The following is a 13,938-nucleotide window of genomic DNA, read 5'->3' on the forward strand; positions in this document are numbered from 1 at the left end:
CGTCTGCCTGAGGTGAGTGGAACTAAACTTAATGTTTTAATATAAGAAATTAAATGATTCTAGAGCATGATTCATGCATCATAAAATGCCATGATATGTATTAGGTTGTTTTGCATTAGAATTCACGAATATGATGAATTGCATAATATGTTGATGATGTGGATGGATATTGGATGATCCTTAGCCCTCAGTATGAGATGAGATAATGCGATATGAGATGACATGGTATGAGATAGAAAGCCCAGGTGTGGCCTAATCGCCCCTGACATTATGTATATGTAAGGAAAGTCCAGGTGTGGCCTAATCGCCCCTGGCATAGTTGGACATGTTATGATATGAGCTAGTAAAGGAAGCCCAGGTGAGGCCTAACCGCCCCTGGCATAGTTGGACATATTTCGATATGTAGAGGGCTAAAGGTGACAAGTTCATCCTTGATGTGTTATGTTTGTGATGTGATGCATTCTATGATGGCATATTTGTAAATGAACTGGTTTGCTAGTATGGTTTCCGCTCATTGGGCTTTATAGCTCACCCCTCTCCCCTAACCCCAGGTATGCAGGGTCAGAGATAGTCAGAAGATCAGCAGGTTATGTCTATGGTCAGACTCTTGTAATAGATTAGTAGTGGACATGATGTAAGGTTCAGATATGTAATGAAATGTAAAATGTTATGATGGAAATCAATGTAATGTAATAGATAGAGTTGTGCTTTGCCCTAGAAGTGTGGTTAATCCCTTGTATATGGTTCTTATGTATGTCTTTAATGAGGGAGGAAAACCAAGCTTATTTTATGTTGCCCCATTAGAGTTGATGATGAGAACTCTAGTGTTGGGGTTTATGATTATGAGTTTGTGCATGCACGGGTTAAGCTTGGTGTATGAAAGAAAGAAAAAGTTCACAAATTTTATGTCTTACAACTTTTATGTTTATGTTTGATCATGTTTGGGATTATACCAGATGTACAGGATGTATGTTAGGCTTGCTACGGGTCCCGGCGGCCTTAAGCCGATCTGGATCCTAGCGCCGGTAGCGGTCCGGATTTCCGGATCGTTACAAAACGAGTGAGAAATGAAAACCAAACTTACAAAAATATACCCTAAACCTAAACTTATTATTAAATCTCATGCATCATAAAAAATAAAACTTATAATTTTATAAGAAAATAAATAATAAAAAACGAAACTTATAATTTTATAAGCGAATAAATAAAAAAATCTTATAAATAATTGATAAATTATTCATATATATTTATTCTTGAAACTACTAAAAAGATAATACTGATGAAATTTTAAAAATTAGAAGGGCTAGTAAATTATTTTGTTAAAATAATTATGAACTTAATTCTTATAAGCACTAATTGCAATATGAATCCGTTTCTATTTACTAGGTGCTTTTTATTATTGTGAATTTTTTTCCCTATGTTTAAAATTAATAATTTCATAATAATTTAATTTAATTATTATTTATATTAATTCTTTTATTTAAAATAAAAAAAAAACCTTTTAACTAAAAATTTTCATTTAAAAAAATCATACATGATTTTTTAACAATCCATTATAGATTGCTCCAAATGAAGCGTTACTATTGCTGTTAATAACTTTTTTTAAAACCGAATTGAAAGTATAAATTTGTTGATTTAGCTTTTAAATTTGATTTTTAATGGTTGAGACTGGAGTTGTGGTGTTGAATCCAATACCTTTTAAAGTTCAAAATTATTAAAAATAAATTTTTATTTAAAATAAAATTTATGATAATGTGAAGCGGAGTGAATTCAATAGATAATGTATTAATTATATTAAATAAATAAAGAAATAAAAATAAAATACACTTACAGACTTATGATAAGCTGAGTAAATTTGAAAAATTTTAAGCAATTTCCAACTCAAACCTCAATCTCCATTTTAAAATAAAAAAATAATAAAATAGAGATTTTTAATATAGAGAAATAAAAATAAATAAAATTAATTAAAAAAATAAATAATTAAATTTAAGAAAATCTGAATTTTACAACCAATTGAACTGTAATTTTAATTATTAAAAAAAGACTTAGCCACACGCATGACATAATTTATTAGGAAATTAAAGTTTAAATATGATTTTGTTTCTTATTCTCTTATAAATTTGATTGTGACTAGATTTGATGTGAAAATATAAATTCTAAATTAAATTTTTGTTTTTTATTTTTTATTATTTTTTATTTTTCGAAATATTTATTGCCAAATTAAACATATCATGATAATTGATAATTTTTTTTTTGAAATGAAAACGGGATTGAACGAGTATAATTTAAGATTTTTTAAATTTATTTAGATATATTTATCACCAAAGTATCTGTAAGTACATGATAATTAATATCTTAAACATTATCTTTAATTTTTATAAGTTCAAGCGGTATAAGCTATTAAAATTTTCAACCTTCTATACGAGAGAGGGAGTTCTACCTATACTAATTAAAATTTTAAAAAATAATAAACAATAAAAAGTTGCAGGTGATAAATGTATATTTTTTAGAAAATTCTTTTACGTATCCAGTTATATACATTTTTTAAATATAATTCTCATGACATATAATATAAAATTGAAAAAAATTATATATAATATGATGAGATCTATATATTAATATAAATTTTTAATTTCTATTAACTGAATACACAAATCTACCTTGTATGTAAGAATTTTTCGTATTTTTTATATGATAAGCAAAAAAAATCATATCGTTTCTAATAATTTTATAATTTTGCACTTTTAATTGTTAAATAATTGGGCAATTGATGCAAAATTAGAATCATTGATTACTGATTGCTTACTATTGACTATTAAGATTATGCTCAATAATTATTTTTAAAATAATATTTAATATTTTGATTTGATTAAAATATTATTATTTAATAATTAAAGAAATAATTTATAAAAAATTAATTAAATACTATTTAAATAGTTATCTGCTACTGCATCTAGAATACCTAACTGTTAATATTGTGGAACGTCCAATCAAATGCTAATGCTTGATTAATCACTTCCATATATAGTGGGAACCCATTTATATATAGTGGAATCCATGTTGGCCCATACAAAGAAAAATTATACCGTAAATAGCAACCCCTTAAAAAATTTAATATTATTATTTTTAAATAAATTTACCTTCTTGTTTTTTGGTTTGTATGATTTTTCTATTTATTAAATTTTTATTGCGTTATCATTTTATATAGAATTTTGCATATTAATCAATAATATTAGATGCAAGTAAAGGTAAAATTATGGAATAAATTTGGCATATATTTTTTGATTTATAAATATTTTTCTATGATATATGATATATAAATAATAGGAAGAAAGGATAGAATAAATGAGATTAATAAATAAAAAATAATATTAAATTTTAGTATAATTTATAACATTTTTAATTTAATTGGTTTGTTTAGTTTTATATTTAAATATAAATTATATTTTAATTAAAAATAAATTATTTCAAATATAATATAACTTATTTTCTTCACTAACCCCAAAATTTAATTAATATTGAATATGAAACTGAGGAATCCTGAGGGAAAAAAAAATCAATCGACGAACTTTCTTATATTTGAAATTCAATAGTTATATTAGGTAATGATTAGAATTAATTGTTGCAATATATTAAAAATCTTAAATAAATTTCGCACTTGCTTACGATAATATATCACACTAAATTTAATATCATCTATATTTTTAAATTTAGTTTAAATCAAAAAAATTGAATAAATTAAATTATTTAAAATTTTAATTTAATTTTTTATTTATTTGAATTTAGTTTGATTTTTAATTTTAAAAATTTTAATTATTTCAATTCAGTTTGATTTTAATAAAAAAAATTAAAAAAATCAAACCGAACTGATTAATGATAATAATATATTATTTTTAATAATATAAAAAAATTATATCATATTAAACTTAAAATATTCTAATTAAATTTTAAAATAATACAAATAAAGTGTAAAAAATAAAATATTTATTAAAAATTTAAATTGATCAAATTAAATCAAATTAAATTGAATCAGATCAATTCGATTCGATTTAATTTTTGATTAAAATCAATTCGATTTGATTTTTATAAATATTAAAATTTTAATTTTAATTTATTCGATTCGATTCGATTTTAAACGAAATTGAGCGAATGTTTATCATAGTTCAGATTAGACGATTAAATTTTTGACATTGAAATAATATAATAAATATTAAATAACTTTTGAAAACTTTATTAAAATAAAAAATTCACATTTTTATAAAGTTATAAATAAAATAAAAGGAGGGACCATTGTGTTTGTGTTGGTATATAATTATAAGCAAATGCATGTGAATGACGAGGCTAGGAAACTGTTTGCAGGCGGAGATGAGAGAGAAGGGGAGGTTGCAAAAGGGGCCACCGTCCGCCGCCCAGGACACCAACATTCTAAAATCTAAATTTTAGCATTCGATTTTCAAACAAGTATATTTATCATATACTTATTTTAATTTAATTTAATTCATTAACTTACTCAATTTTAATTTAATTCAAAGTCATAACCATCCTCCAAATAGAGATTTTAAAAAAATTAACAACAAAGTTAATGCATTTATTTTTTAAAACAGATGATATATTATTTTATTCATAAAATTAACATAAAAAAATTATTTAAGAACATTTGAGAAAAATTTAATGCTGCTAAATTGATTCCGAGAATATTTGAAATTGGAAAAAAAAAAAAAAGTTATAGGGGACTCGATATTTGAAGTCAGCCTAAAAAGTTAAATTAATTGAAAGAGATTTCTTGGATAATGGCCCACCACAAGCTGGAATACGAAGCTTGGTTGTTGGTAGGGTCTCTCATAGATTCATAGCCCGCCAGTGTTGAACTCATCTCAGTCACGTATTCACATTGTTCAGATAAATTTAAATTTTGAATTCAGAAATAATTAAGCAGCTTATGCTGGAATGAGATATTGATTAATTTGCTGGTTAAGCAAAATCACGATTCTTAATTACCATTATTATTTGAAATATTACTTTGTATTTGTGTCATGCAATTCTTATTATCTCCTTAATTTAATTTATCTCAATTTCTGTTTATTCTTCGCCATAAATTAATTAGTTATGATGATCTATCTCATTCCAATGAATACCCAGCACAAAAACTTTGGTGGGGTGTCATATCGTCCAATAAGCCAAGAAAGTGGGAAAAAATGTCAAATAATAATTAATTGAAAGTGGAAAAAAATCTCTTTTTATCTCTCTAAGTAAATTTCTTCAAGATGTACGATGGGGTTTCTGCTTCATCTTTTTCTGAGGAAGATTGGACCCAAGGGTTTACGTTGTTCAGTGATAATCTTCGTTCTGCCAGCGATGAAGTTATTATTATTATTTTTTTTTCCCCCAAGGCATAGCCAACATGTTTGAACTTTGAGGTATTTGGATAATGAAGCAACCTACAGACAAGGTGTTTCCTGTGCAAGTGCAATCATACTCTTGGGTTCAGACAATTTCTTTCTAGATTGCCTTTTATATAATTATAAATTAATTGTTTAATATTTCTATTTAATATGAATAGGAAAAATTTAAGAATAATTGAATCATGATTGATGGTGACTCAAAGGTTCCATCACTTAAAATATCACATTTACTCTTACTGATTTTGTAGGTAAATTAATTTCTAAATTACAATCTCTTTTCTCTATTAATTTTTCTGCGACTAGTTATCTTTATTGCTTTTAACAAATAATATAAATTATGTTATTATTTTTAAGATAAATAATAATTAAAAAATATATTTATTTTAATACTTATCCTTTCTACCCACTTACATTTTTCACAAAACTTCTTCTCTCCAATATTTTCTGACACTCATCTCCTATTTTTCTTACATGTTCTCATATTTTTTTTCCTACTTCCCTTACATCACATTTTACGTATTTATTATAAAATCACTCAACCATAGCATCAACAATAGACCTTTTGATCAATCTTGTCACAATAAATATTTTTCAAGATATTTTTGGACATAACCAAAATCAGAGTGTAAATAAAGTTGACAATGAAGATGAGTTAAGTTATGATCAATATGAAGATGGAGATAGAGCATATATTATAGAAGATTCTAATGAAAATGAACATGAAGAGTTACAAACATTGTAGTTCTTCAATAAATAATAAATTTTGTTTTGAATGAAAATTATTTACAAACACTGTAATTCTTTTTGTTAATATTTAAAATGGAAACATTGATATTAGATATTTTTTTATGAGATATTTATTTTTATTATGATTCTTTAATTACTTACTTTTTACATTATTAAATATTTTATGTATTATTACTGGTAGTATAATAAAAACATGAAAATCAAATTGTCATGTATGTGTTTCAATGTTATAATTCATTCAATTAATTTTTTTTTTGTAATTGCATGAACTTATTGAGTTAAAACTTAAAGTCTACTTTATTGTATAAGATTTGCATGACTGTTTTTTCATTTATAAAGTCTACTTTATTTAAATAATATAAAGTATTATATATATTTTGTCAGCAAATAAGTCTTAAAAGTAACTGTTAAATTTAGCATTAGAAAATAAAATTAATATAATTTCATATTTTTAATAATTATTATGTTATAATTTTTTCAGCAAATACATTATTTTCTTAATATTATTTGTAACACTTTAATTGAAATATTAAACAGCTGATAGACATAAAAGTGTAAGAAATATTATATTCCATCAAAATTTATTATTTGTTTAAGAACAAAATCCTATATACATCTCAACAAATAAAAGCAACCATCAAGTGGTTGAAATTTGCATTATCAAGTTCATTAGCTTCCTCTGTAACTCCTGTATTTGATGTTGTTACACATGATGAAGATTCTCCATCTATAGATAAACTCACGTTCCTTTTTAATTTAATATAATAATTGTATGCTTCAATAGTCTCTGCTTTTATAATATAAGATTTATATAAACTCTTGTTAACTCCAATAACATTAGGTGCACACTCGTACCCAGAAATGTATATTCCAGGGTTAACACCTTCAAAAACAATATAATACTTTTATATGTTCTTTTATTTCATCATAACAAAATATACCGCTGAATAGTGAAAAGAATTCAAAAGAACGATGAAAATAAATATAAAGATGAGATGAAGTGTCTTTTTATATATATGTCGAATGTTTTTATAGAAGTGAAGATAAAATTTAAATCATTCTTCAAGAATAAATGGAGATGTTGATATTATTGAATGTAAGCAGGTATTCTTAATAAAGACAAAGAAAAAAAAATATATACAAGAAAATGATATTGTAGCAGGAGTTGACGTGTAAAAGAAATAAAAATTAAGAAGATTTCAATAAAGAGAATTTAAAATTTGAATTTTAAATTAAAAAGGATAATAAAGTAAAAATACATTATAAAATTACTTGAATAACTTCATTGATTCATATTTATTGTGGATCAAGTTGAGCCATCAAACTTTTTTCAATTTAATAATTGAGCAATATTAATGGAGAGCATTGAGAGATGTAGCGATATTCATGAGTATATAAAATCGTCTATGAGATGTTAGAGAATTGTATCGTATTTATAAAATTTGAAAATTAAATATTAAAATATTTATAAATTTAATTATTATTTAGATTATAATGATGAAAAATCATTATAAATTTAAAATAAAATAATTAAATTAAATTAAATATTTAAAATAATTAATATTAATTATTAGGATACCTTAATTTTAAACCTGATTCAATTGAAGCAAATACTTCTAAAGTAATTGATTTTCTCTCGAATAAAATCAAATTAATTAATTAAAAGTTATCGTCTATTTTCCAATAAGTCGATAATTCTCTAATTAATTTTATAAATTCTGTTATTATTTTGTTTAAAATTTCATAAATTAAAATTTCATTTTCCAACCAATTAGTATTATTATGATATTCGATTTTTAATTCAGTTCTCATACGTTCTCTTCTAATATCAATTTCAGGATGAAATTATTCAAATATCTAATAATATATTGATAAAAAAAATAATTTAAATAAATTAAAAAGAATCAATTATTTAAGTTACATTAAGTTTTTTGATAAAAAAATTTAATTGTTTATGTTGAGTGATTTAACAATAAACTCTATTGAAAAATTATTTAAAATTATTTTAAAATAATTATAAATAATAAATTTAAAAATAATAATAATAAAAAAAAAACTCTACATAAATTTCTACTGCTAGACATTTGATAAAAAGCATGTTACACTTGGTAAAAACTCTAAAGTCTTTCCACGAGTCGGACGTAGAAATCATCAAAACTTTACACTCTCTTCGTATTATAAAAATAGGCCACTAATTATTTTATATAAATTAAACAAAATATAGTTAAGATAGTTAAAGTTTTATTATGTTTTCTATTCTTTCTGCTCATATTTACTCTACTACTAAACTATTCCTTCAATTAACAAAAAGTGAAAAGTATAAATAAAAATATATTATATTGTTGTATCGATATTTCACTTTAAAATTTATTATTTAATTTATATTAAAATAATATTTATAATATTATACGGTTAATAAATAAAATAATTTTTAAATATTATTAAAAATATTAATATAAAAATTATATTATAAAATATTAATTTAATATAAATTAAATCAATGACTCTAAAATAAAAATAAATGAAATTATATAATATTTTTTATATTTTTAATTAATAAATATATTTTATTCATCATGTCAATATTTTTTAATAATATTAAAAAATTATCACTATTTACTAACGGTATAATACTACTAATATTATTTTGATTCAAAATCACATACTATAAAATAAAATTAGTAAAAATATAGAATTTTTTTTTTTTTTACTTTTTTACTTAATAAAACTTAATTTATTGTATATACTGATAGGGGTGCGTCAGTAAAATAATAAATACAATATCATTAAAAAAATGTCTATAATTTAGAATAAATAAAAAGAAATATTTTTATACAATAAAAAAAATCTTAATTTAGAGATAAAATTTATACTTCTCACCTATTGCGCTTATGTTTAAATAATACATTATTACACTAAATAATTTCATTTATTTATAATTCTCTTATTTAGAATGAAAGATTTAATAAAAATTTAATTTAATTTATTTTTTTTTCTGTTAATTTCATTATTTAAAATGAAAAAAATATTTTTTTTTATTTATAAAAATTTTATTTTTAAAAACAAATAAAATTATGTATTAATTTTTATAAGAATTCATTTAAATTTTTTTATTTCAAAATCAATCCAAGAGAATTTAGATGTACTGTAATTAGGTGTAGTTCATGTTTTAACCTCTAAATTAAATTATTATTGCATCTGATTTTATTTGATAGAGTTAAACCTACAGTTAAAAAAAAATAATTATAGAGGCCATATTGTCTTTAGATGCTTTCTGGGATAATAATATAATCAATAGCCTCAATCATTACTAATTGTTATTGGTCCTTTTCGAAAAGGATATTTGCCTAAATCAATGTTATTGTCAACTATCTTTTATTTTATTTGTATTTGTCAATGTTGCCTGAGATTCTATAAAAAAAAACTTCCAATCTTTTATTTTATTATTTTCTCTCCAAAGTAATTAGAGGAAAATAAGGAAAAAACTTATTTACCTTTCTTCTTTTATTTTATTTAATTTTTTTTTTCCAACAAGAAAAAGTCACTTTCCCTTTCCTTATTTTCCCCACATCCAAACATAGGTTGAAAGAACTAGAAATTATTGTTGTACATCAAACGGCATTGGCCACAACTCCTCCAGCAATTACCAGTGGGGAAACTGCGATAGGGCTCCTAACTGTGTGAACTCCATTCTCTTCTATCCAAACGAGGGAACCAAATTGGACACTCATTTTCTTGTCCCCGCTGTACTTTATGGTAATACAATAGCTTTGCTTGTCATATTTTTTCCCAAACACCAGAGTTGTCGGTGAGACGGTAACTATTGATCCCTTTGGTGCAGTAACCTTAGCTTTATAAGTAGCAGCATCTTCTCCCACATTTGTTACTGTCCTCTTGAACTTCTGGACCATCACTGATGTTGTTTTGTTATCGTACAAAGCGATAAAAGATGGGTAGTTGAGATCAGAAGATGGGTTTGAACAATGGTAACGCTTTGATCTTGTAATCGCCAAAATTTGATTTTTTGTGTAATTCATGGAGCATAGGAGATTTACGTAGTCTTGTGGGGTGGCGTCATAAATCAGACCTGGGTCCAGTGCTCGATTAGGATCAATTTGGCCAGCTCCCATGGCTAATGGAGATGCATGTGCAAACTTTTCAGCACCATTGTCTATGATTGGATTTTGAGTGTTGTCTAATGGGTTTGCAGTGGTCATCATGGCAGACCGAATAGCTGCAGGACTCCATTCAGGGTGGGCACCTTTTAAGAGGGCAGCCACACCAGAAGCATGAGGACAAGCCATCGATGTGCCAGAGATCATATCGAAATCACTAGACAAGTATATGTTCAATCCAATTTGAGCTGACTGTCCATTTGGAATCCAAGAGGCCAAAACTTGAGAACCAGGGGCCATTATATCCGGTTTCAAAATGGAAGGATAGCTCGGCGAGGGACCTCTTGAAGTGTATATAGCTGCAGCTGGCGCCGGTTTTGTGCCTGTAATGGTTTGCTGGAACTTCATGCTAGCGGAAGGCTTCTCATAAGTTGTGGCATATTCAATGACGGCCGATGCTTCACTGGGGCTAATCACAACGGAAGGACTATAACTGCCGCCTAATTCTAACAAAGATGGATCATTTGAAATGAAAATAGCAGCAGCCACATTTGGAGAGGCTGCAATAGCATTCATTTGATTAAAAACTTCCCCAATATCGTCACATAAGATGATGCCAAACTGAGCTTGAGATAACAGCTTAGTGGAGTTGCACGCTGAAAAGGTCTTGTTGTGAATCAACGGCAGATTATCAACCAATGCATTAGCTGGGAACAAAGTCCATCCAATAATGGTTTGGCCATTGCCTAGACTTAAAGTCCCAGCAAATGAGCGATCAATGGTACCAGCTGCAACAGTCAAGAGCCATGGAATCCCATTATGCAAGGTCCCAAGATCTGGCCCTTCATTTCCTGCTGAAGATGAGACCACCACTCCGTTTTCCATTGCTGCAAATGAGGCTATGGCAATGGGGTCCTCGTACAGTGGCACTCCATCGAAGCCCATGGAGATAGAAATCACATCAACACCATCAGCAATAGCTTGGTCCATACCAGCAAGAACATCAGAGGCATAGCGACCCTCTTCCCAGAGTACCTTGTACATAGCCACTCTAGCTCGTGGTGCCATACCCCTTGCTGTACCAGTAGCATAGCCAAAATATGTTGCATCTTCAACATAGTTCCCTGCAGCTGTGGAGGAAGTGTGGGTCCCATGTCCAAAAATGTCCCTTGGAGAGTTCATGAAAATTTTAGTCCCAGGATGGGCAGCTATAACTCCTTTGTTGAAATATCTAGCTCCAATGAGCTTTGAGTTGCACATGGAGGAATTGAACTCTTCTCCTTCTTCACAAATTCCCTTCCATCTGGAAGGTACTGCAGTCATACCATCATCTCTAAAGCTCTTGCTCTCTGGCCACACACCACTGTCGATGACTCCAATGATAACATCTTCACCGAAATTGGAAGCAGGCCATAGGCCGGTGGATGGATTGAGGGAAAGAAATTTGTAAGTGTGAGTGGTGTCCACTGTGGCCGTCTTGTCTTTGTAAGCAGAAACGAAACCTGGGGAATTTCTTAGAGTTTGAAGTTGAGAAGAAGATAAAACAGCAGTAAAACCATGAGCAGCGTTATCGTAAGAGTAGACAAATGATGATGGGAGACTATGGTCATTGTGTGACGACGAGAGATTGTTATAGGTAGATTTGAGGGAATTGCATATTGATGAGTACCAGTCTTGATGGTTATTGAAGGTTTTGGGCATCAGAGATTTGTCCATATGGACGATGTACGTGGCCCTGTCTTCTAAAGCAGAGATTGCAGAACGAGCATCGAAGAAACAAGGGCAGGCAAGAAAGAAAAGGAAAAGGGGAAGCATCTTCATTTTTTCCCCCATTATCTCTGAAGACTTTGCTTTGTTGCATGGATCGCCTCCTCATCCGCTCATATATATAGTTGAATTTATGATGGTACGTATGTAGTATTATTTTTCGTATAGGAAATAATGCAATAAAAAATGAGTCATGAAAAATTTAAGGATATTCGACTAAAAATATTAATGTTGACGTCGTATTTCTATTCTAATTTATTTTTTTTTAATTTTAATTTAATTGATTTAATTTTTTATTTTAGTATAATTTTATTTAATTTATAAATTTATAAATTTAATAGTTTGCAATTCGATAATTTAAATAGTAAGCAACATATATTATTATTATTATTTTAATCAGTTAACCGACCGAAAAAAATCTTATGTTTGTATTATTTTATATTTTAATTTAATTATTTAAATTTTAAATTAATTAGTATAACATTTTATATTTAAATATAATTTTAATCAATTTTTAAAATTAAAATTAAAAATTAAAAATATAATTATTAAATATATAATTCACATTTTTTCATCGCAATAAATTTTATTTTATAATAATAATTATAAATATTTTTATAACAAATATATTATTTAATCTACAATAAAGAGCATAACAATAATTAAAAATAATATATTTATATTATATATTTAACAGTTAAATTATTATTTTTTTAAATGAAAATTATTATTATTTTTAAAATTAAATATATCAATTAAATTAAATAAAATATGAGTTTGACATTATTTTCATATATAAAATTAATTTATATTTTAAAAATAATAAAATACTATATTCAAATATTTTATTTGAATCCTTACATTTTTATTTTTAAAAATTAATTAAAATTATATATAAATATAAATGTTAAATCAATTTATTTAAAATTTAAACGTTTGAATTAGAATATAAAATAATATAAACGTTCAATTTTTTCAATTATTTGACTATTAGTTTATATAAAAAAATAATAATATTACATGTGATATATTATTTAAATTATCAAATTGCGTATAAATTATTAAAATTTAAAAATTTACATATAGACTAAAATTATATTAAATTATAAAAATTGAATCAATTAAATTAAAATTAAAAAAATAGAATTAAAATGTAAATATATATATAATAAATGTAGAATTTTTTAGATTAATTGACCAAAATTTTAATACTTTATAAATACTTATAAATATTCAATTAATAGTAAGTCTAATATGTAGGTGTGATTTATCATTCTTTAAATATATAATATATTTTAATTAATTGAAGATATAGGATGAGGCGTGAGGCATATTTGATTTATTGTTGATTACTAGAGGATAATGACAAAAATCTGAGAACTCAATGGTCAGCTTTCATATATATTCGAGATTTGCTATGTCCAAAGATTGATTTATTACAAGAAGGAGAGTCACCTCTTATTGCAAGTTCAATCACTATCCACAAAGATGAAAAAAAAAAAAAAAATCACTATCCATAATAATAATAATAATAATAATAATAATAATTTTGATAATATCGATCCACTCCGACCTTGGCCACAAACGTCCTATCTAATTACTAATTGATTACTGGTCCAACCTACAGGGAATGAACCAGAAATTTATGTCCAATTTATGTCTAAAAGAAATGTCTATTTTTTCCTTCAAGCATATAATATTAGATGAAAGGAGCTTTCCACCAATATGTGTTTATATTTTTCTTATTTGGCATAATTCATTAATAAATGCTTTAAAAGTCATACAATATTTCAATTTTTTTTAATTAAAAAATTTAAATTATTTTATTCTAAACATACTAATAGTTACGTAATAAAATTTCATAATTAATCAAGAATTATGTTTTCTTATTCTAAAATGAATTTAAG

The 13,938-nt window shown here is 25.5% G+C and overlaps 1 protein-coding gene across 1 annotated transcript; it reads right to left on the minus strand.

Annotated features, from left to right (window-relative positions):
* Window positions 1-9,609: 9,609 nt before the first annotated feature.
* Window positions 9,610-12,126, minus strand: LOC110606862 (subtilisin-like protease SBT3). Its single transcript, XM_021745845.2, has one exon. The coding sequence runs from the start codon at window positions 12,095-12,097 to the stop codon at window positions 9,761-9,763; it is 2,337 nt and encodes a 778-aa protein (XP_021601537.1). The 5' UTR covers window positions 12,098-12,126; the 3' UTR covers window positions 9,610-9,760.
* Between the last annotated feature and the right edge of the window lie 1,812 nt (window positions 12,127-13,938).

This window comes from Manihot esculenta, chromosome 18 (genome assembly GCF_001659605.2).
Source record: "Manihot esculenta cultivar AM560-2 chromosome 18, M.esculenta_v8, whole genome shotgun sequence".
Taxonomy (NCBI): domain Eukaryota; kingdom Viridiplantae; phylum Streptophyta; class Magnoliopsida; order Malpighiales; family Euphorbiaceae; genus Manihot; species Manihot esculenta.